The sequence below is a fragment of the Myotis nattereri genome (assembly GCF_964212035.1).
Source record: "Myotis nattereri genome assembly, chromosome: 2".
Lineage (NCBI taxonomy): Eukaryota > Metazoa > Chordata > Mammalia > Chiroptera > Vespertilionidae > Myotis > Myotis nattereri.
In genome coordinates, this window is record NC_138076.1 from 123030659 (window position 1) to 123056572 (window position 25914).

The 25914-nt window shown below is 41.9% G+C and overlaps 1 protein-coding gene across 1 annotated transcript in view; it reads right to left on the reverse strand.

The window, feature by feature from the left end:
• Positions 1-25914, reverse strand: part of LOC308513843 (maestro heat-like repeat-containing protein family member 1) — a gene marked incomplete at both ends in the record, with an annotated part of 51976 nt that overhangs the window by 22329 nt on the left and 3733 nt on the right. Inside the window, 7 exons of the mRNA XM_081083944.1 lie at positions 2567-2711; positions 3544-3588; positions 3817-3933; positions 7444-7517; positions 8670-8780; positions 9326-9404; positions 9955-10053. Of these exons, the coding sequence (XP_080940070.1) occupies positions 2567-2711; positions 3544-3588; positions 3817-3933; positions 7444-7517; positions 8670-8780; positions 9326-9404; positions 9955-10053 (670 nt within the window). The remainder of the gene's footprint in view (positions 1-2566; positions 2712-3543; positions 3589-3816; positions 3934-7443; positions 7518-8669; positions 8781-9325; positions 9405-9954; positions 10054-25914) is intronic.

A 25914-nucleotide genomic window follows, 5' to 3' on the forward strand; every position in this document is an offset into this window, starting at 1 on the left:
GTGCAGGAGTCATTCTGGGAACCCTGGAGCCACAGAACTTTGGACTGTGTTTCTGCTCAGTTCACAACATTGCCCCCAAAAGCAGACCCATCCAATAGCACCTCAAAGGGACAGAGAGACTGGTTCCAGTTCTCCTCACCCCAAGGAAGGTCCATCCTGCACCTCGGGACGCCATCTCTTTTGGAGTCTGGCCACTGTCCCAGCTTCATTCCTCTCCCTGCTAACCAAGCCCTTACCATCTAGTATCTCCAACATCTGTGGGATCACCTTCCTCCACAGCTGGCCAACACTGTGGTTTATAACAGGATGCAGAGAAGTGATAGGATGCAGGGCAGATAGTAGCCTCAGAGAGCTTGTACCAAACTCCTTTTCCCTGTAGGGCTTCTGGGAACACATCTGAGAAGCAAGCAGAAGGCAGAGAAAATATTTAAAAGAAGAGAACAATCTGGAAACAGCCTAAGTGCCCATCAGTCAATGAATGGATTAGAAAACTGTGGTACATCTACACGATGGAATACTATGCTGCTCTAAAAAGGAAGGAACTATTACCATTTGCAATGTCATGGATGGAACTGGAGAGCATTATGCTAAGTGAAATAAGCCAGTCAATAAAGGAAAAATACCACATGATCTCACTCATTCATGGATAATAGAGACCATTATAAACTTTTGAACAATAATAGATACAGAGGCAGAGCTGCCTCAAACAGATTGTCAAACTGCATTGGGAAGGACGGGGAGGGTTGGGGGGCAGGAGGTAGGGGGGTAAGAGATCAAATAAAGGACTTGTATGCATGCATATAAGCATAACCAGTGGACACAAGACATTGGGGGGTAGGGGAGGCTAGGGGACTGTCTAGGGCGGGGGGATAAAATGGACACATATGTAATACCCTTTGTAATACTTTAAGCAATAAATTAAAAAAATAAAATAAAATAAAATAAAATAAATAAATAAATAAATAAATAAATAAAAAATAAGAGAAGAGAACAAAGAAAATGAAAGCAAATCCATAGAATGGTAGAGCTGGAGCTTAGGCCCTGCCCATTCTTTGCCACCTGTTGAACTCCTACATCCACCCAGATGCTCTGGAAACATCACCTCTTCTGTGATGCCTTCCTGCCTCCTGGAGACCATGTCAGCCTGGTGCTCTTCTAAGTCCCGTTGCACCTTATGTATTTATCTATTAGTACATTTGTCAAACTAGACCAGCCGTGGGCAAACTACGGCCCGCGGGCTGGATCTGGCCCGTTTGAAATGAATAAAACTAAAAAAAAAAAGGACCGTACCCTTTTATGTAATGATGTTTACTTTGAATTTATATTACTTCACACAAACACTCTATCCATGCTTTTGTTCCAGCCCTCCGGTCCAGTTTAAGAACCCATTGTGGCCCTGGAGTCAAAAAGTTTGCCCACCCCTGCCCTAGACTATAGCTATTCCCACGCTTGTCTTCCCCACTAAGTCTGTGAACACCTCAAGGGTAGGTCTACCTTTGTCATTTCAAGTGTGCATAATGTCTAGCACATAATGTCTGGGCTAACAGAGAAACTCAACACAGAGATCCAGAAAGGTATGTGGGCTTGTCCACGTCAACAGAGAGCAGCTCACAATAAGGCCAAATAGGAGAAAGGCAGGCCTTTCCCATTGCCCACATCCTCATCTCGAGGCCTCACCACTATACTCCCAGGTCCCTCCTCCATGCTCTTTGGCCCCTATCTCATTATTCCATACCCAGCATAATGCCTGAGACAAAGTAGTAACCAGCTCTTTGTGAAATGAGTGGATAGATGGGTGGGTTGATGAGTGGATGGAAGAATATATGACTGTGGCACTCATTCTGGCATCACTTACCACAAGATGGGTCAGGAGTCTCTGAGGGGAAACGTACTCGGTAGCTAAGTTAGAGAGAGGATAAAAGAAGAGGGCAGAGTCAGTGCACACTTCAGGATGCTCAACCCCCAGCCTCCACTGGCAGCTCCCCATCAGTACTTCAGAGGAGGAGAAAAAGCAAAGAGGAGAGGGAACATCAGTGTCAATGCCACAGGAGCTGTGACATTTTGATTCAGACTAAAACACAAACCATTACAACTTCAGCCTTAGAAAACACACACACATCAATGATATGCTGAACAGACATCCTAACTCTAACCCTAAGTCCCACTGGGGTTAGAGGTCAGGGATAGGGTGAGCTCAGAGTTAGGGCAAAGGAAGAACTAAGGGTCAGGAGTGTGTGTATTCATTACTTTGTAATTAACAATGTTTGTACATCTTGAATCAAGTGTTCTATAATGAGGAGTGAAGGATAGAAGGAACTGTGACTATGAGAGGCATCCCCCTTTCATTCATGAGGCCAAATGGCCTTAAGTAGTTGCCTTACTCTTCCCATCATGGCCCAAGCATGGGACCTAATCCCCTCATCCAGCATCCTCTACATCCTCTTCCCCACACCCATCACCCCTGCAGTGTCTCAGCCAGCCCACAACTCCAACACTCCATGCCCACAAACAGACTTAAATATCACAGTGAGCACCTCTCCACAGGCTGCCACACCCTTGTACTTACGATCCTGGTGAAAGCTGCTGAGGTAAGGAACCTGGCCCAGGGAACGGGCCTTCAGAGCCATTTGTATGGCTGCCTTACACAGAGGCACGAAGGCCAAGGTGTTGTTGGGCTCACACACCAATGTGACCAGTTTGGGCAAAGATACCTGGCAGGAGATGTGGAAGAATTTCAATGCCAAGCCCCAAGTCAGCCCGTCATCAGTCTCCAACCCCAAGACCTTGTCTCCCTTTCCAGACCGAGTATTTGAGGCCTGTATACAGAGCCCCCTTAACCCATTCATATTCATTCTCTCCCTCCTCTTCCTCTTCTTTCTCTCTCTCCCCACCACCCCCACCCCCAACCCCTCACTTCAGGTTGGAAAAGTATAACCAAGGTCCTGATTAAAATTATAGCAGGCATAAGTTGACTTGATAGATGAGGACTTCTTGAAATTTGGAATGTGTGACTTGTAATCACCTTCGTTGAGGAACCTTCCAGAGTCAGAGACATGCTGAAGGTCAGGAGGCAGAGCTCACTGGGAGGGAGAGTAAATCTTAAGTCCTTTTCCTCCCACAACACAGCCCTTTCCTCAGCGCTGATGCAAATCAGTTTATATGAGTCTCCCAGAATCCCTGGAGGTTGCTGAGAACAGTCAGGAAATATAATCACCCCCTTTTTTATAAAAGAAGACACTGCAGCTGGGAGAACAAATTATTCAAGATTTTACAGCTAGAAAACTGGCTGATCAGGACTCAGACTCTGGCTTCCAGATCCACACCCCGTGACCCTCTTTTGCTGCACTGAGCACTTCTCAGTGGAACCCCAGGCACTTGTATGGAATGAAATGCAGGTGGGTTGAGGTGACAGAGACACCACAAGGCATTTGATGGAAGGGGAAGGTGGGATGCAGTCGGGGGTGGGGCCGGGGTGAGGGTAGTGATCTGGGGTGCCAAGGGAAGAGGAAACGGAGAGGTCTGTTTGGCCCTAGCTGTTTATACCATCTGTAGGATTCTGGAACACATTATTCGGATGTCCTCTTCATTCTAGAATGAGAAAGGGAAAGATTTAAATCTAAAACCAATGCTAGCTAAGTCTCTGGGTTCAGGGCCTTCCCTGGCTCACTGCTTAGGGTTTTACAGGCCAAAGACCCTTCACATGTGCCAGGCATACCCTCTTGTTTCCCTCCTGCTCCCAACCCTGCCTTCCTCTTGTTCCATCCCCTGAGGTGTGCTCCCATCCTCGGTCCCCTCCCTGCCCAGCCCCTTGCTCACTGATGACTCAGACTCCACAAGCTTGATGACAAAGCTGATTAGAGTGTTCCCCTGGGGCAAGGCCAAGTAGTTATGCTGGCCCAGCATCTCAATGAAGTGCAGGAGAACCTTCGGCACCTGTGGAGTCACAGACCATCACATGACAAGACAGAAAGGAATGTCAGGGACTGCCAGTGTGACCCTTCATAATCCAGGTGAGGACACAGAGGACCAAGGCAGGTGAGGGGATCAGATCACCTGACACTAAACCCAGTGAGACTCTACAGTGGGCTCGCAATAATGACAGACCACAAGCCATTAACCATGACCATTTCTGTACTTTGCCCGGAAGTTCTAACCGCTTCAGCTCCCACCACCTCCCTGGAGAACTCTAAGTACTTACCTTGCCCTCACCTTATTTCCCCAGAGATATGAAAATTAGCAGGAGTGTGGATTGGGGGAGAATCCGAGTCCAGGGCAGTCCCATGTTCTGGCCTTCCTAGGGAAAGCCAGGAACAAATCCCACAAGTCCTGAGGGCCTAACCCTCAAGATTCCAAGCTTTCCTTTAACCTTCTGAGGATGTGTTTTTAGGGATGATGCCATTGTCGTGCATTTGGTACCCCAAACCACTACTCCCCTCCTCTCCTGTTCCCCTATCCTCTTTGATCCAGAACTGAAGCAGTCTCTGCTGTCTCCAGCCCTGTTTGAAGAGCTTTTTCAAAAATATGGTTTCTCACAAAATATTGAGTCATCAATTTGAAAGATAAGGTAGCAGAAAACACCTAATTAGAACAGAAAAAAAATGAGGATAGTTTAGGGGCATCTGGTACAACATCAAGGGAAGTGCAAAGAGTCCCAACACAATGAACCCAAAGAGGCCCACACTAAAACACATCATAATTAAATGCAGAAGGTTAAAGATAGAGAATCTTAAAAGCAGCAAGAGAAAAACTGTTACCTACAAGGGAGCTCCCATAAGACTGTCAGCTGATTTCTCAATGGGAACTTTGCTGGCCAGAAGGGACTGGCAAGATATATTCAAAGTGATGAAAAGCAAAGACCTACAACCAAAATCACTGTAACCAGCAAGGCTGTCCTTTAGAATCCAAGGAGAGATAAGGCTTCCAAGACAAGAAAAAGCTAAAGGAGTTCATCAACACCAAACCAATATTACAAGAAATGTTAAAGGGACTTCTTTAAGGAGAAGAAGAAAGGAATATCAAAAATATGAATCATTAAATGGAAATAAGTACATTTCTATCAACAATTACTTTAAATGCAAATGAATTAAGTGCTCCAATCAAAAGACATAGGATGGTTGAATAGATAAGAAAACAAGACGCTTACATATGCTATTTGCAAGAGAGCCACTTCAGGTCAAAAGACACATACACAGACTGAAAATAAAGGGGTGGAAAAAGGTATTTCTTGAAAATGGTAACAAAACTAAAATAGCTGGAGTACCAATACTTATATCAGACTAAATAGACTTTAGAACAAAGACTATACAGAGAGCCAAAGGAGGACCCAGCAATTTCACTTTTGGATATTTATCTGTAGATACCCAAAATGCTAAATTGAAATGTCATATACATCCATAAGTTTCTTGCAGCATTATTTATAACAAGAGGCCTGGTGCACAAAAATTTGGGCACTTGAGGGGGGGAAGGGTCCCTCAGCCTGGCCTGTGCCCTCTCACAGTCTGGGGCCCCTCGGGGGATGACCACCTGCTGGCTTAGGCCTGATCCCCAGGGGATTGGGCCTAAGCTGGCAATAAGACATCCCTCTGGCAGCCCGGCAGCCCTTTGTGGATGCCCACTTGCCAGCATGGAGCAGACCTAAGCTGCAGTCAGACATCCTTAGTGCTGCTGAGGAGGCAGGAGAGGCTCCCACCACCACTGCTGTACTGGTAGCCATCAGCCTGGTTTGTGGCTGAGCAGAGCTCCCCCATGTGGGAGCGCACTGACCACCAAAGGGCATCTGCATTGAGCATCTGTCCCCTGGTGGTCAGTGTGTGTCATAGTGACCAGTCATTCCCAGTCTTTCTGCTGTTAGGGTCAGTTTGCCTATTACCCTTATATTATACAGGATAGAGGCCTGGTGCACAGGTGGGGGCTGGCTGGTTTGCCCTGAAGGGTGTCCCGGATCAGGGTGGGGGTCCCGCTTGGGTGCCTGGCCAGCCTGGGTGAGGGGCTGATAGCTGTATGCAGCTGGTCACGCCCCCTTCAGGGATCCCTACTGGGGTGCCTGGCCAGTCTGAATGAGGGGCTGATGGCTGTTTTCAGGCTGGCCAGTGACTGAAGCTCCCAGCCTCTCCTTTTTTTCTTTATTTTTTTTATTCTGGGATTTATTTACCTTCTATAATTGAAACTTTTTTGCCATCACAGGAGCTGAGAGCTGGCTCCTACTCACTCCAGTTCTGAGGCCACAACCTGCTGAAAGCAGGTATCTGGGGTTTGTTTAGATTCTATAATTGAAACATTGTTCCTTTTGGAGCACAGAGCCAGGCCGCGGCAGGTGGAGAACCTTTGTTTCCTCCATCACTGGAGCAAGAAAGCCTGCTCACTTCAGCTGCATGCCTGCCGGCCGCCATCTTGGTTGGGTTAATTTGCATATCTCGCTGATTAGCCAATGGGAGGCATAGCGAAGGTATGGTTAATTACCATATTTGTCTATTCTTAGACAAGATCTGGAAGCAACCTAAGTGTCCATCAATAGAGGAATGGGTAAAGAAGAAGTGGTACATATATACAATGGAATATGACTCAACCCTGAAAAAGAATGAAATCTGGCCATTGGCAGCATGGATAGAGCTAAAGGGTGTTGAACTGAGTGAAATAAGTCAAACAGAGAAAGACAAATGCAATATGATTTCACTTAGTTGTGGAATCCAAAAAACAAAATAAATGAACAAGAAGAACTGAGCCAAACTCATAGACACAGAAAACATTTTGATAGTTGGCAAATGGGAGGGGAGTGGGTGGATAGATGAAAAGGTGAAGGAATTAAGAAGTACAAACTGGCAATTATACAATAGTCATGGGATGGAAAGTACAGCATAGGGAACATAGTCAATAATTTTGTAATAACTATGCTGGGTGTACACTAGATTTATTGGGGTGATCACTTCATAAGTTATATAAATAAATGTCTAATCCCTAGGATGTACACGTGAAACTAATATAATATTGTATACCAACTGTAATTCAAAAAATTTTTAAAGAAAGAATTTATATATATATAAAGAAAAGAGAAGCATATATTGAAAATATATGTATATATCTTCTCATAGCATATGCAAGATGTGATGTTTCAGGACTTCTCTCCATAAGCAAACTGTGAATTTTCTGGGAGCAAAATTAGTATCTTTCAGAGCTCCATGTCCCTACTGGGCTCACCACAGTATTGCCCACAGAAAAGGCTCAGAAAATAGGAAGAAACCACCTTTCCACTTCTCAAACCTTTCTCAGGTTTTGACAAGCCCAAATGTAACCCATGGGCAGAAGTCTGAGGCCAGAACTAGATTGGCAAGGGGGCCTTACCTCTCTCTTCATTCACCCAAACCTTCCCCTCTCCATCTTACCACACCTCAAGTTCTCAAAACAGCAATTGCCCTCCCAGCCCCAACATTCTGCCATTCTGCTCACTGGTTTGAGGTCCTCCTGAATCACCAGAATGGTAGAATTCAGTACCATGCGCTGCAGCTTCTTGGTCTGAGGCACTAGAGGAAAGACAGACATGCAGAGGGGTCAGTCTCCTACCTCCCCCTTTGTTGCTTTGGGAGGCATGAGAAGACAGACAGGTAGGAGAAATTTTAGATACAGTCCTGCTCTTCAAGGCCAGATCAAACCCGAGAGGCTATCTCCACCACCCCTCTGCTTCAAACCAGACTAGAAAGTGACCTAAAACAGTATTTCAGCAAGCTAGCGCTTGCGTCTCAGCGCTTGCCAGGCTCCCACAGCTGACCACACAAGTCTACCTCATTGACGGAGCTGTTCTGCTCACCCTTTGCCTATCTCAACCTTTAGAACTGCCAGCACTGCTCTTCTGTGTGAATTCCTTTTGCTGACTCAGTCTCCTTTCTGCTCTCAGCACATCTCCTTCACAGAGTCTATCCTATCTCCTGACTGACACCTTCTCTGCATTCCTTTTGCACATCGCCATGCTCACATTTAAGTAACTTATCACCTATTATCCTGTATCCTTTTGCTGTGTGAACAGTCTCATCTTCCCTCCTTGACTGAGCTCCTCAGAACAAGGACCATATCTTATTTAAGTGTGTACTTTCTGTGCTTCGTACTGTTAGTCACACAGCAATGTTTTGATGGACACTTGACTGAAGTTAAAACCTACAATCCAAGATATGTTTTGTCCTTTAATTCTCACTAAAAATGGCTAAAGGTAGGAATTGATGTTACTTACATTTTTATTTTTTATAATCCTCACCCAAAGGATATGTTGTTTTTTATTTTATTGAAAGATGGGAGAGAGAGAGAGATCAATTTGAGAGAGAAACATTGATCAATCACCTCCCATACCCCTGATCTGGAAACACACAAGCGACACAGCAACATAGGTATGTGCCCTGACCAGGAATTGAACCCACAGTCTTGTGGTGTATAGAATGACACTCCACCAAACTAAGCCACCCAGCCAAGGCAACTCCATTTTTCAAATGAGGAAATAGAGGTTCAGACTAAAAGTAATCTGCCCCAGTTTGCACAGCTATTAAGAGTCAAAATCAGGATTTGAACCTATTGAGTTTATGTTGAGTTTAAAGCTGTGCTTTTAACTACTAAATAGGACTGACTGCCAGAGCAAGAAGATTTCCTGCGCAAGAAGATCCCTAGGACCAGGCTTGTTTCCTACTCACATTCCTGAAACACATCTGTGAACACTTGAAGGGCTGATTCCATCTTGGCTGGATCATTGCATTCCACGGTGGTTAGTAATAGGGATACCATCTGATCCTGGTATAACTTGGCTATTAGAGGGCATGAATAAAGGGAGTCAGGGGTATGTTTAAGTGGGAGGTGGTGTGTAGAAGTAAATCATGCTCACAGCAAACCACTGATGCCATGGGCTGGATAAATTAGGGTCTATTAGGCTGGAGAAAAGAAGCAGGAAGAAAGAGAGCCAGTGTTTGTCCAGCATTTACCATGTGCCAGGCTTGGGGACAGATGCTTTTCCTAACCTAGGCCTGTCCCTCCCCTGCCCCGCCATGTGCACACCAATTAGGTCAGAACCTCTTTCGCGACCATCAGTGCTCTCTACACAGTATCACCTTTCTGAGCTCAGGATCACCAAAGGAGAACGGGAAGCCAACCACAGGGGAAGGGAGTGGTAACAAAAGGGATAGGGAAGGGAGAATGTCTGTGCCCTTGGAGATTCATTGAATTTCAGGAAAACTTTACATGGATTACTTTGCATCTTGTCTGAAGGAAAGAAGGCTGTCTTGGGAACCTACCCTCCCATGGAGTACAAGGTCCCCGGGCCCATACCTGGGGTTAGGAAAATGTGTGGACTTACCCAGGGTGAAGATAGCCCTCAGGGCGAGGCTGCGGTTCTCCACAGAGTGAGGGTCTGCTGGGTTCACTCGCTCACAGAGCTGTGGGGAGACCAAGGGCATCAGACCTGGGAGCACTGAAAAATCTGGGGCTCTGGGCATGGATGGAGAAACTGAGGTATGCAGCCAGAAAAAGTACGGCACTTGCCCATAAGAACGTGAAAAGAGGACCCAGGAATACACCTACACAGCCCCAAAGAAAAGAAGACAGTGGCCAGCAAATATATGGACGGTAACACCTTTTAGCAAAATGTTCAATTGTCCTCTTCCTCCTCTAGGCTACAACACAGAAGGCCTGCCATTTCCCTCAGGCATAATGGGTCGGTTTGGACTCTCTGCCCTTAACCAGTTTAGAGGGAGCAACAATGGCCTCCACCCCCAGAAACATACAGAACTGTATCCAATTTACCTCATAGAGAATATCCACTCTGTGACTAGAATCCCGGCAGGGAAGCCTGAGGTGTGTGCAGTTACAGTCACCATGAGAAAAGCCCAGGGCCGTGTGGAGGTAGTGACCTGCCCTGGGGGAACCATCACCTCCAAACAAGAGGGGAAGACCAAGCCCAGGATACCTGCAGCCTCCAGCACTCACCTGCTGGAACAGCATGCCTGTAATGTTTTCCAGCTGGGATTCCAAGTTTACACCTCCACAGCCGCTGAGCGCCAGAGCCTCCACGAGTTGGTAGATACACTGTGTGTGTAAGGACAGAGTCAGCCACTCAGCCAGCCCTTGCCACGGCCTCAACGGAGAGCCTCTGTCCTCAGATCTCCTCTTAGAGGTGGCCCAGTATCACAGTTCACATGCCCGCTTGGACCTTTGCAAGGAGGCCCAGGGGCTAGTTTTTCCACAGACAAATACAGCCATGACCTGTTCTTTCACCTCACCCAAGAAGCTACACTTACTTTCAAATAACCTCATTATTTCACGGTAACTTTTAGAGCAACTCAACATGGCAGGTGTTGGCTGATTTCAAAGAAATAGGATAAAGAAATCATGGTCAAAGAATGAACTGGTTCTATTTTCCGACTTTCAAAATTCAGAAAACCACGTTTTAAAGCCTAAATATCTACCCTTTACCTACTGAACTGTATTGTTTTATGGGTTATTCTTCTCACTTGTATGAGAGGCTACAAATAGCCTTACTTTTCACATGTGTAAGCAGTCCATTTTATTTTTATTTTTTTAATATTTTATTGATTTCTTACAGAGAGGAAGGGAGAGGGATAGAGAGCCAGAAACATCGATGAGAAAGAAACATCTATCAGCTGCCTCCTACACACCCCCTACTGGGGCCATGCCCACAACCAAGGTACATGCCCTTGACCGGAATCGAACCCGGGACCCTTCAGTCCGCAGGCCGATGCTCTATCCACTGAGCCAAACCGGCTAGGGCCATTTTATTTTTTTAAAAAAAGGCTTTATTGATGTCTAATCCTATATAATAAAAGGGGAATATGCAAATTGATTGAATGGAAGAACATCTGGTCACTATGATGTGCACTGACCACCAGGGGCAGCCGCTCAATGCAGGAGCTGCTCCCTGGAAGTCAGTGCGCTTCCACAGGGGAAGTGCTGCTCAGCCAGAGGCAGGGCTCATGCAGTTGCAGCTGTATTTGCAGGAGCCTCTCTTGCCTCCATGGCACGGGACATCCCCCAAGGGCTCCTGGACTGCAATAGGGTGAACGCCAGGCTGAGGGACCACACCTCTCCGCCACCGAGGGCATGAATCTCCTGCACTCGGCCTATAGTTGATATATAATACACTGCACATATTGAAAATATACTATTTAATAAATGTTAACACCCTTGAAACCATCTCCACAATTAAGATAATAAGCATATTCATCATCCCCAAAAGTTTCCTCTTGTCACTTTCTAACCCCTCTTGCTCTGCCCTCCCGTTCTGGGGAAAGAACGGTTTCTTTCCCCAGACAACCACTGATCTGCTCTCTGTCGTCATAAATCTCTCACTTACTTTTTAAAAAACTGCCAAACTGTTTTCCTAAATGGTTGTGCCAATTTACATTCTATCAGATGTATAGTGGCATCTCATTGTAATTTTTAATTTCCTAAATGATGTTTAGCAACTTTTCCTGTGCTAATTTGCTATCCCCATATCCATTCAATTTTAGTGCCAATTTTTAAAATACTTTTAAATTTATTTTAGAGAGGATGGCGGGTGGGAGGGGCAAAGGGAGAGAGGAGAGAGAGAGAGAGAGAGAGAGAGAGAGAGAGAGAGAGAGAGAGAGACATCAATGTGAGAGAGAAATATCAATCAGGTGTCTTCCACATGTGCTCTGACCGAACCTAGGATCAAACCAAAACCTGGATATGTACCCTGAATGGAAATCAAACCCACAACCTTTTGGTGTACAGGTCAGCGCTCCAACCAATTGAGCCACACTGGCCTAGGCAGTTTTTTAATTTTTTAAATTGCATTTTGAGAGTTCTTTATATTTTCTGGATACATATATATATGATTTGCAAATGTTTTATTCCAGTCTGAGACTTGTCTTTTCATTCTCTTAACAACTTTCAAAGAACAGAATTTACTCACTTTTGGAGGGTGGAGAGAGTGAAGGGGGTGGAGGAATTGAGCAAAATATTTTAAAACGAGAAAAAAAACTCATGGACAGGGACAGCAGTGTGGGGATTGCTGAGGGATGGGAGACAGGGAGGTTGAGGAGGGTATAGAGATGATAAATGGTGATGGATGGAGACTTGACTTGGGATGGTGAACACACAATACAGTGTACAGGTGATGTGTTGTAGAATTGTGCACCTGAAACCTGTATAATTTTGTTACCCAATGTCATCCCATACATTCAATAAAAATGGAAAAAAATTAAAATAAAATTTAAAAATAAAGTATTCACTTTGATGAAGTCCAATTTATTAATCCTGGTTTTAAAAATCATGTTTTATTTTTCACCCTGGCCAATGTGGCATTGTCCCAGGCACTGAAAGGTTGCAGGTTTGATTCCTGGTCAGGCACATACCCAGGTTTTGGTCTTGTTCCCTGATGGGGGCTTGCAGGAAGCAGCCCATCGAAGGATCAATGCTTTGCTCCCATTGATGTTTCTCTTTTTCCCTCTCCCTTCCTATTTATTATTTTAAATCTTTTTAAAATAAATAAATAAAATCATGTTTTATTTTTCATTTACAATTCACAACCCAGTCACCAGACATTAAATAACTTACAAAGTGGTCACCTCGATAATAGCCATCTGACACCCTACAGAGTTGTCACAGTATTACTGACTATATTCCCTATACTGTACTTTACATCCCATGTCTATTCTGTAACTGCCAATTTGTACTTCTTAATGCCTTCATCTTTTTCACCCATCATTCACCTGCCTCCTATCCAGCAATCATCAAAATGTTCTCTGTATCTATGAGTCTGTTACAATTCTGATTGTTTATTTTGTTTCTTAGATTCCACAAATAAGTGAAATCATATGGCATTTGTCTTTCTGTGACTGACTTATTTCACTCAGCACAACACCCTCTAGACCAGTGATGGCGAACCTTTTGAGCTTGGCCTGTCAGCATTTTGAAAAACCCTAACTTAACTCTAGTGCCGTGTCACATATAGAAATTTTTTGATTTTTGCAACCATAGTAAAACAAAGATTTATATTTTTGATATTTATTTTATATATTTAAATGCCATTTAGCAAAGAAAAATCAACTGAAAAAATGAGTTGGCGTGCCACCTCTAACACGCGTGTCATAGGCTTGCCATCACTGCTCTAGGCACATCCATGTTGTTGCAGATGTTAAGATTTCATTCTTTTTTATCGTTGACAGTGTTTTTCTACAGGCCGGGCTGGCTTCCCTCTGGCCGCCTGTAGGCACCCCGGATGCTAGCTGGCTTCCTTCTGGCCCTGGCTTTGTCCGGAAGGATGTCCAGAATGATATCCTGAAGGATGTCCAGTCTAATTAGCATATTACTCTTTTATTATAGATCTTCTCAGTTCCATTGTTTCCATTGAGAAATCTATTATTGTTTTCATTATTCCTCCATATGAAACATCCTTTTGTGTATTTAAGATTTTCTCTTTTTCAAAACATATCTTTCTCAAATTCTTCCAAAACATTGAAGAAAAGGCAATACTTCCTAACACACTCTATGACGCTAATATAACTCTGATACCAAAACCTGGCAAAAATAACACCAAGAAAGAACATTACAGACCAATATCTCTGATGAACACAGAGATATTGTGTTCAATATCTCTGATGAAAAGTCCTAAACAAAATACTAGCAAATCAAATACTACAGTATATCCAAAAAAAAAAAAAATACATCACGGTCAAGTGGGGTTCATTCCAGAGTCACAAGTATGGTTCAACATACACCAATCAATCAATGTAATACACCACATCAGCAAAAGAAAAGATAAAAATCCTATGATCTTATCAATAGATGCAGAAAAAGCACTGGATAAGATACAACATCCATGTAGGATTAAAACACTCAATAAAATAGGAATAGAAGCAAAGTACCTCAACATAATAAAGGCCATCTATGATAAATCCTCAGCTAATATCGTACTCAATGGTGAAAACCTGAAACTTTTCCTCTAAGAACAGGAACAAAACAAGGATGTCCACAGTCACACCTCTGATTCAACATAGTACTAGAAATCTTAACCAGAGCAAAAAGGCAAGAGAAAGAAAGAAAAGACATCCAAATAGGGAAGGAAGAAATAAAACTATCAGTTTTTGCAGTTGACATTTTCCTAGTGTATATAGAAAACACTAAAGACTCCACCAAAAAAACAAAACTATTAGAAACAATAAACAAATACTGTAAAGTTGCAGGATACAAAAATCAATGTGCCAAAATCCATTGCCTCACAGCCAGTGACATGGGGATGGCCAAGTGCACCAGCCAATCAGGCAGCCACTACCCATGTGTGGCCACTGAGCACTGAAAACAGCCAGTGTGAGCTGAGACATGCCATAAGTGCAAAATACACAACAGGTTCTGAGGACTTAAAAACACTTTTAAAAAAGAATGTACAATATCTCGAGACAGTCACCTGTGCTGAAGAGAGGGAGAGTGTGCGGAGGAGTGGAATCTGGGGAGAGACTGAGGAGAGAAGGGGGGCCGGGAGAGGTGGCAGTGAATTGAGTGCTGAGACACCCCTGAGCCCAGGACTGGGCCCGCCATTCTCTCTGGAGAGTGAGACTCCTCCCCCCAACCCCCAGGCAAGGAGCACAGCCACACCCAGATTCCACCCTGTATGAGATCAAGGATTAAAATAACCTGATCAGTCCCTGGGAGTTAACAGGGTCTGGCCTATAGAGGGATTTTCAATACCAGCAACAACACAGCGCCAGTAACTAACTATATTACGCAGCCAGCTCTGGGCAGTGAACTTCCACTGGACAGAGAGGCCCTATAGCCTCAGAGGCCAACCCCAGAACACTGCCACCAAGAGGCTGACCCAGAAACTGACTCTTTGCTAAACACAAAATAAGGCAGTCTGGGAAACAAATGCGGCTTACTTTAAAATAAGGACTGTGGTTTACAACACAGAAGAACAGTGTATCGCAGGGAAACTCAGCACTCTCCTGAATACCTGGCAGGTCTAAGGCGAGCCACACTGAAGAATAGAAGAACCGAAGGACCTTCACTACTGCAATTTTTTTTTTCTTTTTTCACCTTTTAACTAAGAAACCAAATTTTTTTTCTTTTTTTTTCTTTTCTTCTTTTTTTTCTTTTTTTTTCTTCTTTTTTCCATCACCTGATTTTACCCTTTTAATTACTACCTTCTTATTTTTAACCAGTATTATTACTGCTACCATTTTATCTTTTTTTTTAAAGTGCCATTTTATTTTCTCTTTATTTTATTTTGGGATTAGTGTTCTCCATTCTATTTCCATCGTTATATTATTGGTTGTTTCTAGTTTGCATTCATCTCCAGGGAGCTGTTGCTGGAATTTGTTGGGATTAATGGCTGTTCTATAGGAGTATTCTCCTCATATAAAAAAGTCTCTTCCTCTCTTCCACTTCATTCTCTCTTTTCGCTCTTTTTTTTTCTTTTCTTTTCTTTTCTCGCTTTTATTTTCCCCCCTCCTTTTTCCCAATTTCATTTTTGCACTTCTTTTTTTGGTCCCTACTTTTCTTTTCTTTTTTCTCTTTTATCTTTTTCTCTTCCTTCTTCCTTATCCCCTAATTCTCTTAATTCAGGTGGTCACCTTTATTTGGGGTTATTAATATCGTGAATATATTTGTGTATAGTGCCTGGTACATGGTGCCTTGTTGTGTTGTATTTTGTGCCTTTAAATCAACGCAGCAGATCCAAGCAACAGCAACATCCTGAGCACCACACCCTCTGCTGAGGAACAGCAGCTGTACGTGAAACCTCGCCCCACCAACCAGAAGAGCCACCACAGCTGTGAACAGCACCCACCAGAGGAGCTGCTGCCAACTGAAGAGCAGCTGTTACCACAACCGCCCGAAGAGCAACCACAGACCAAGGAGTCACTGCCACCAAGGGAGCAACCACTGAACGACTCAACGTCTAGATATGTCAGTGAGATCAAACATGGGCAGACAAAGAAACCCCCAAAGGAAAGAGAAGGAGGACTCTCCAGAAAAGCAGCTAAGTAATACAGAGGCATGCAACATGACAGAAAAAGAATTCAGAATAAGGGTCCCAGAGTGCATAAACCGGATGGAGGAAAAAATCGACAACCTCTGCAAGAAGCTAGAAGAAACAGATGAAAAAATCAACAACTTAAGTAAGACCCAAGAAGAAATGAAGAGTGATATAGCTGCAATGAAAAACTCCATTGAAAGTATCAACAGTAGACTAGGAGAAGCGGAGGACCGAATTAGTGAATTAGAAGACAAGGAAGCAAAACACACCCAAAATGTACTGCAATTGGAGAAAAAAATTAAAAGACAGGAGGAGAGTCTAAGGGAGCTTTGGGACAACATGAAACGAAACAACATACAAATAATAGGGGTGCCAGAACAACAGAAGGATGAACAAGGATTAGAAAACCTATTAGAAGAAATAATATCAGAAAACTTCCCTGAGGTGGGGAAGAAAAAAGTCACACAAGCCCAGAGAGTCTCAAACAAAGTGAACCCGAAAAGACCCACACCAAGACACATCATAATTACCATGGCAAATGTTCAGGACAAAGAGAGAATCTTACAGGCTGCAAGAGAGAGACGGAAAGTTACATACAAGGGATCTCCCATTAGATTGTCAAATGATTTCTCAACAGAAACACATCAGGCCAGAAAAGAATGGACAGAAATTTACAAAGTGATGCAAAGCAAAGGACTCAATCCAAGAATACTCTATCCAGCAAGGCTATCATTCAAACTTGAAGGGGAAATAAGAAGCTTCACAGACAAAAAAAGGCTAAGGGAGTTTATCACCACCAAGCCAGCAATGCAAGGAATGCTAAAGGGACTGGTATAAAAAGAAGAAATAAAAAGCTCAGAAAGAAAACAGCCACACAAAAACAGAAATGGCTACAAACAAGTACCTTTCAATAATAACTTTAAATGTAAATGGGCTAAATGCTCCAACCAAAAGATATCGAGTGGCTGAATGGATAAAAAATCATGACCCATACATCTGCTGTCTACAGGAAACCCACCTCATTAGAAGGGACTCACACAGACTGAAAGTGAAAGGATGGAAAAATATCTTTCAGGCAAATGGAAAGGAAAAGAAAGCTGGGGTAGCAATACTTATATCGGACAAAATAGACCTCAAAGTGAAGGCCATAACAAGAGATACGGAAGGCCACTTCATAATACTAAAGGGATCAATACAACAAGAAGATATAACTCTGGTAAACATATATGCACCCAATGCAGGAGCACCCAAATTCATAAAAAAACTCCTGGAAGATATCAAAGGAGAGATCGACAACAATACAAACATAGTAGGGGACTTTAATACACCACTGACAACACTGGATAAGCCCTCTAGACAAAGAATCAGCAAAGATACAGCAATCCTAAATGACTCACTAGATCAGATGGACTTAATAGACATCCTCAGAACAATTCACCCCAAAGCCAGGGAATATACATTCTACTCAAATGCTCATAAGACATATTCAAAAATAGACCATATATTGGGTCACAAGGAAAGTATCCCCAAATTCAATTAGATTGAAATCATAAAAAGCATCTTCGCAGACCACGATGGCATAATATTAGAAATAAACTACAATAAAAACAACCCAAAATACTCAAACACCTGGAAGCTGAATAGCATGCTATTAAATATTGATTGGGTTACCAATGAAATCAAAGAAGAAATTCGAAACATCCTGGAAACTAATGACAATGAAAACACAACAATCCAAAACCTATGGGACACAATGAAAGCAGTCCTGAGAGGGAAGTTTATAGCTCTACAGGCCTATCTCAAAAAACAAGAAAAAATGGTAGTAAATCAGCTAACTCTACATCTCAAAGAATTAGAAAGAGAGCAACAAGAAAACCCCAGAGTGAGCAGAAGGAAGGAGATAATAAAGATTAAAGCAGAAATAAATGACATAGAGACCAAAAAAAAATACAGAAAATCAATGAAACCAAGAGCTGGTTCTTTGAAAGGATAAACAAGATTGACAAACCTCTAGCCAGACTCACCAAGAAGCAAAGAGAGAGGACCCAAATAAACAAAATCAGAAATGATAGAGGCGAAATAACAACAAACCCCACAGAAATACAAATGATTGTTAAAAAATACTATGGACAGCTCTACTCCAACAAACTAGACAACCTGGAGGAAATGGACAAATTCCTAGAAAAATACAACATTCCAAAACTCAATCAGGAAGAATCTAAAAATCTCAACAGGCCAATAACTATGGAAGAAATTGAAGCAGTCATCAAAAAGCTTCCAGCAAACAAAAGCCCAGGACCAGACGGCTTCACAGGGGAGTTTTACCAAACATTCAAGGAAGAACTAAAACCTATCCTCCTCAGACTACTACAAAAAATTCAAGAGGAAGGAACACTTCCAAGCTCATTCTATGAAGCCAGCATCACCCTAATACCAAAACCAGGTAAACACAACACAATGAAAGAGAATTACAGGCCAATATCCCTCATGAACATAGATGCCAAAATCCTCAACAAAATCTTAGCAAATCGGATCCAGCAGTACATCAGAAAGATCATACACCATGACCAAGTAGGATTTATCCCAGGGATGCAAGGATGGTACAATATCCGCAAATCAATAAATGTGATACATCACATAAACAAATTGAAAGAAAAAAACCACATGGTCATATCAATTGATGCAGAAAAAGCATTTGACAAAATTCAACACCCATTTTTGATAAAAGCTCTCAGCAAGGTGGGAGTAGAAGGATCATACCTCAACATAATAAAAGCCATATATGACAGGCCCACAGCCAACATCATACTCAATGGACAAAAACTAACACCATTTCCCCTAAGAACAGGAACAAGACAGGGATGCCCACTCTCACCACTCCTGTTCAACATAGTACTGGAAGTGTTAGCCATTGCAATTCGGCAAGAAGAAGAAATAAAAGGCATCCAAATTGGAAAAGAGGAAGTGAAACTGTCCTTATTTGCAGACGACATGATATTATACATACAAAACCCTAGAGACTCCATCATAAAGCTACTAGACTTAATACATGAATTTGGCAATGTAGCAGGATACAAAATTAACCCCAAGAAATCTGAGGCATTTCTATACACCAATAGTGAACTTTCAGAAAGAGAGATTACAAAAACAATCCCGTTTACCATCGCACCAAAAAAATTAAGCTACCTAGGAATAAACTTAACTAAAGAGGTAAAAGACCTCTACTCAGAAAACTACAGGACGTTGAAAAAACATATAGAGGAAGACATAATCAGATGGAAGAACATACCGTGTTCATGGATTGGTAGAATCAACATCATTAAAATGTCCATACTACCCAAAGCAATCTATAAATTCAACGCACTTCCCATTAAAATACCAACGGCATACTTCAGAGATCTAGAACGAACTCTCCAAAAATTCATCTGGAATAAAAAAAAGATCCCGAATAGCTACAGCAATCCTGAAAAAGACCAAAGTAGGTGGGATCTCAATACCAGATATCAAGTTGTATTACAAAGCCACTGTTCTCAAAACTGCCTGGTACTGGCACAAGAATAGGCATATAGATCAATGGAATAGAATAGAGAGCCCAGAAATCGGCCTGAACCAATATGCTCAATTAATATTTGACAAAGGAGGCAAGAACATACAATGGAGTCAAGATGGACTCTTCAATAAATGGTGTTGGGAAAATTGGACAGATATATGCAAGAAAATGAAACTAGACCACCAACTTACACCATACACAAAAATAAACTCAAAATGGATAAAGGACTTAAATATACCACGGGAAACCATACAAATACTAGAAAAATCCAAAGGCAACAAAATCTCAGCCATATGCCAAAGCAATTTCTTCACCGATACAGCTCCTAGGGCAATGGAAACTAAAGAGAAAATGAACAAATGGGACTACACCAAAATAAAACGCTTCTGCACAGCAAAAGAAACCATCAAAAAAACAACAAGAAAACCCACTGTGTGGGAAAACATATTTGCCAATGTCATATCTGATAAGGGCCTAATCTCCAAAATTTATAGGGAACTCATACAACTCAACAAAAGGAAGATAAACAATCCAATCAAAAAATGGGCAAAGGACCTAAATAGACACCTTTCAAAAGAGGACATTCAGAAAGCCAAGAGACATATGAAAACATGCTCAAAGTCACTAATCATCCGAGAGATGCAAATCAAAACAACAATGAGGTACCATCTCACACCTGTCAGACTGGCTATCATCAACAAATCAACAAATGACAAGTGCTGGAGAGGATGTGGAGAAAAAGGAACACTTGTGCACTGCTGGTGGGAATGCAGACTGGTGCAGCCACTATGGAAGACTGTATGGAGTTTCCTCAATAAACTAAAAATGGAACTCCCATTTGACCCTGTGATCCCACTTCTAGGAATATATCCCAAGAAACCAGAAACACCAATCAGAAAGGATATATGCAACCCTATGTTCATAGCAGCAGAATTCACCATAGCTAAGATCTGGAAACAGCCTAAGTGCCCATCAGTAGATGAATGGCTTAGAAAACTGTGGTACATCTACACGATGGAATACTATGCTGCTCTAAAAAGGAAGGAACTCTTACCATTTGCAACGTCATGGATGGAACTGGAGAGCATTATGCTAAGTGAAATAAGCCAGTCAATGAAGGAAAAATACCACATGATCTCACTCATTCATGGATAATAGAGACCATTATAAACTTTTGAACAATAATAGATACAGAGGCAGAGTTGCCTCAAACAGATTGTCAAACTACAGTGGGAAGGACGGGGAGGGTTGGGGGGCAGGAGGCAGGGGAGTAAGAGACCAACTAAAGGACTTGTATGCATGCATATAAGCATAACCAGTGGACATAAGACATTGGGGGATAGGGGAGGCTAGGGGACTGTCTAGGGCGGGGGGATAAAATGGACACATATGTAATACCCTTTGTAATACTTTAAGCAATAAATTAAAAAAAAATAAAAAGAAATTAAAAAAGAATGTACAATATCTCATTAATAAACTGCCTGGAGGCTGTGGCGCAATTGGTGGAGCCTCCCCCCATGCACCAAGAAAAAATAAATCCATTGCCTTTCTGAATACTAACAACAAAACTTCAGAAAAGGAAATGAAAAAATAATTCCTTTTGCAAAATCAATCAAAAGAATAAAGTACCTAGGAAGAAACTTCACAAAGAATGTGGAAGACCTATCTACTGAAAATTATAAAGAAATATTTAAAAAGATTGAAAAAGACACAACAAAATGGAAAAATATTTCATGTTCATTGATTGGAAGAATCAAAAGAGTTAAAATGGCCATATTACCCAAAGCAATATACAGATTCCAATGTCATTTTTTAAAGAAATAGAATCAGAAATCATCAGATTTGTATGGAACCACAGAAGACCCCAAATAGCCAAGACAATACTGACAAAAAAGAATGAAGTTGGAGGTATCAAACTATCTGACTTCAAATTATTCTACAGAGCTATGATCATCAGAACTGCATGGTACGGACATAGAAACAGACACACAGGTCAATGGAACAGAATAGAGAGCCAGGCTATAAAACCACATGTATATGGACAGATAATTGTCAACAAAGGAGCCAGAAACACACCATAAAGATAGTCTCTTTAATAAATGGTGCTGAGAAAACTGGAAAGTCACATATAAATGAATGAAAGTGGGTTACAGTTTGGTCCCACGTACAAAAATGAATTCAAACTGGATCAATAGGGGTGGGGAGAGCAGAGGGAACTAATATATGGTGACATGAGAAGATCTAACTGGGTAGTGAACACATGGAGCAATATACAGACCTTATAATACAGAAGCCCACACCTGAAACCTCCATGTTCATGCTAACTAATGTCACTCCAATAAAGTTAATTTTTAAAAATCCTTTTTTCTTTACCACTGGTTTTGAGAAATTTGATTGTAACATGATTTGGAGTAGTTTTTTTTATCTCTTGTGTTGGGTTCATTGACTGTGTTAGATCTGTAGGTTTATTCTATTCTTCAGATTTGGGAATTGTTCAACCACTATTTCTTCAAATACATTTTCTGTCTCTTCCTTTATGAGGGGACTCATATTGCACATAAATTAAGCTGCTTAGAGTTGTTGCATGCCTCACTGATGCTTTTTTTCCTAATTTATTGTTTTATTGATTTTAGAAAGAAAAGGAGAGGGAGAGATAGAAACATCAACCATGAGAGAGAATCATTGATTGGCTGGCTCCTGCATGCCCCCCACTGGGGTTCAAGCCTGTAACCTGCTCATATGCCCTGACCCGGAATCAAACCATGACCTCCTGCCTCATAGGTCGACGCTCAACCAGTGAGCCACTCTGGCCAGGCTGATGCTTTCTTCTTTATTTATTTTTTTCACTTTTTCTGTTTCATTTTGTGTAATTTCAATTGCAGTCTTCAATAAACAAGTACTGTCTTTTGCAATGTCTAATCTGTCATTAATAGTATCCAGTGTTTTTCATCACAGATATTCTAGTCTTTAACTCTAGAAGTTCAACTTGGGTCCTTTTAAAATATATTTTCCTGGTTTTTACTTATTTACTTAAACTTTCTTCTAGTTTTTAATCCAATAGAACCAGTTATAAAACATGTTTAAATGTCCTTGTGTGCTACTTCTAACATTTGTGTGAGTTCTGGGTCAGTTTTTTATATATTTTTCTCCTTATTATAGGTCATATTGTCCTGCTTCTAAGCATGCCTGGTTATTTTTTAAAAAATTAATGTGACTCATTGTAAACTTCCCTTATTGGGTATTGGACATTTTAGTATTCCTATAAATATTCTTGAGTTTTCCCTGGAACACAAAGTCACTTGAAAATAATTTGATCCTTTGGGTCTTGCTTTTAAAATTAGTTAGGCAGGAACAGAAAAGCATTCAGCCTACTGTTAATTTTGGTCCCCAAGCCACCCATCTACCTAACGACCTATGAATTATAAGGTTTTAAGACTGGTTGGTGGGAACAGGTGTAATTCTTGGCCCTGTGTGAGTTCTGGCTACTGTTCTTTCAGGCTTGGGCGTTTTCCTCACCTGGAACCATTTCCTCACACACACGGACTATTTAGTACTCCACCCTGTAAACTCTAGCTATGCTGGTCTCCCTGGCCCCTCAGTCCTATCTTCTCAACTCAGAAAGTCCATCAACTCTTCCTGGGGTTTCTTTTCCTCTGCCACTGGCTGGAAATTTTCTCAAGGAAGTAAATAGGGGCAACAATAGAGCTTATGCAATGTCTCCACTGTCTCTCAGGGACACTGTTCTTTGTTGCCTGCTGTTCAATAGTTTGAGAACCATTACTTCATATATTTGCGTAGTGTTTTAGTTGTTTCAGAGAAGAGAGTAATTCTGGCCTCGATCTTTGCCAGAGCAGAAATCCCTCCACTGGATTTTAAATATTTAACATTTCTTCCCCTTTGGTTTGCCGATAGACCCCCACATTGGGCCAGCCTCCCTAAGTAGAGCTGGCTAGTGCTAGTTAATTTCCAAACAAATTGTACTACAGATTGATAAATATCTCGATTCTTAATCACTATCCCCTGGAGTGATAGAGGAGGAGAGAGAAGGAGGAAGTAGCCAAAACATTTCCACTGTCCGTAAAATGTAGGGTACAATCTCTACCTGCACAATCTGCAGACTAGCGGGTAGGTTACAAATTTCATCCTCTAACTGGCTAACTGACCTCAAAGAGCAAACCTCTGCTCCAGGTTCACAGACCTTACCTGAGGCAACATGCAGACACATGACAGGAGGGTAGGTACTAGTAAATGAGAGACTGGCTGCTCTACAAAAGGAGAAAGCTCAGAGCACATACATGAGGAAGGTCAAATCTTCACACACCAAAGAAAGTGCATGTGAGGTGGTAGTGCAATGGTAGACCACAAATGGTGATCCCTGAAAACTTGATGCTAATGGGGGTTGCACTAAAAAGAAAAAAAATCTCCTGTTGGAAATTTACAAGTGCATACTACCATGTTGAGCAACCATGAAAAATGTGCCTCTCAGATGCCTATTCTGGAGGGCATAATTGAACGACATCTCCAACTTCTTTATTTTAAAATCCATCACTGTTTAAAAGTGAGGCTAGATTCCCAAAGGTTTCTTCCAGCCAATGACTGAGTATGGCAGGCCCACTAAAGCAGGCCTACATATGCAAGATGTAGGACTTTCTGATGGGTAACATTGGCTCAATGACTCCCTGTTGGCATTGATTCCCTGTTAGCATTGAACTTTCTTAGAACGACACTCTAATGTAAAACTTTTTCTTCTTCCCTTCTCTCCCATCTTTCCCCCTTCTCCTTCTCCTTATCAATGGTCAGAACTTCTCCTCAGTCTGATGGCTCTCCCAGCCTCCTCTGGCTCCTTCCCTGTTTTTTCCTCACAGGTGTCCCTCCAATAACTCTCTTGCACCTCTAGTCCAAGTTGGTATGTGCTTCTTAGAGGACCAGACTAACCCACATATTGAACACTCAGAGAAGTCCTACAGGTAAGAAATTTGTTTAATTTTAAACTCAACATTTCTCACCCAGTTTACTAAATAACACGCCTTCTTTTTGTGAAATACTCATTAGAAGTTGGGGGAACTCAGTTTGAGAAATGCCATTGAATTAGAAGGAAAACTGAAACAACAATCAGAACATTTGTGTTCTGGTTCTTGAAACTCTGTTCATAAAAATACCTAATATGTGTATAACATTTCTATCACAGGCATAATTCTGAAATGGCCCTTAAAATCCCAGGTCCCTGGTGTACACACACTGTCTCCTGGTTTTTCAATCAAGCACTAAGCTGGGTGTTGATGTGAAAGGATTTTGCAGATAAAGGGTGTCCCAAAATTCACCCAAGATTTGAATTTTACGCCATTTGTGCCGTCAAGTGTTGCCAATGAAAAAAAAAAGATAGCGTGACAGCTGACAGTTCAGGGTTATTAAAAATGGAGCACTCCACAAAAGAACAACACGTTTTCATTGTTGAGCAATATTATAAAAATAATGAAGCTTTGGCAGCTACAGTTAGCAATTTTTGTGCAAAATATGGTCGGAATAGTGATTTTACTTCATCAACTGTGAAGAGATTAATTAAAAAATTTAGACAGACTGGATCAATTAGTGATCTTAAACACTCTGGCCATCCTTCAACAAGTCGTTCAACACAAAACATCAAAGCACTTTGTGAGAGTGTAGCTGAGAGTCCAAGGACATCAATTCGGCACTGTAGTCAAGAATTGGACATTTCGAGAAGCCATTTACCCAATATGCTATTCTATACATAACCTTATACTGTATACTTTATGAATCAATAAAAAGATTAAAATTTTTAATTATAAACCTGTGTTTTCTATCAAAATTACTTCTTGCGTGAATTTTGGGACACCCTTCATAAGTAAGGTCCCACACTGGTTAACTTTAACATAGGGAGGTACTCCAGGTAGGCTTGATCTTATCTCATAGGCCCTTTCAAGCTGGCTCTAAAGGTCAGAGACAAGGAAGTCAGAGAGTTTCAAAGCATGAGGTGAATTCAACAAATGGACATGGCTGAGTTCCAGTAAAACATTCCTTACAAAAATAAGTTTCAGAATGGATTTGACCTATGGGCCAAGCTTTGCCCACTCCAACATTAACTACGCAATAAATATGAAATACATGAACGAGTCAAATTTCCCTCTCACGCACAACCCAATCACCTGGGAAATGTAGAAAGGTGTCACTTTCGTGGACATCAAAATCATTAACCATTGTGTTAACCGGTTCACTTGGTCCTTGAGTTTGGTTGGTGACATAAGGAAGAAAAGGTGGCCCATTATCTGCAGAACCTGCTCTGTCACCTGTGCCTACAGAGATATACAAACTTGCATCAGCAATAGGATGAGGAAGACAAACACTCAGGGGTTGGGCTTTATTCATC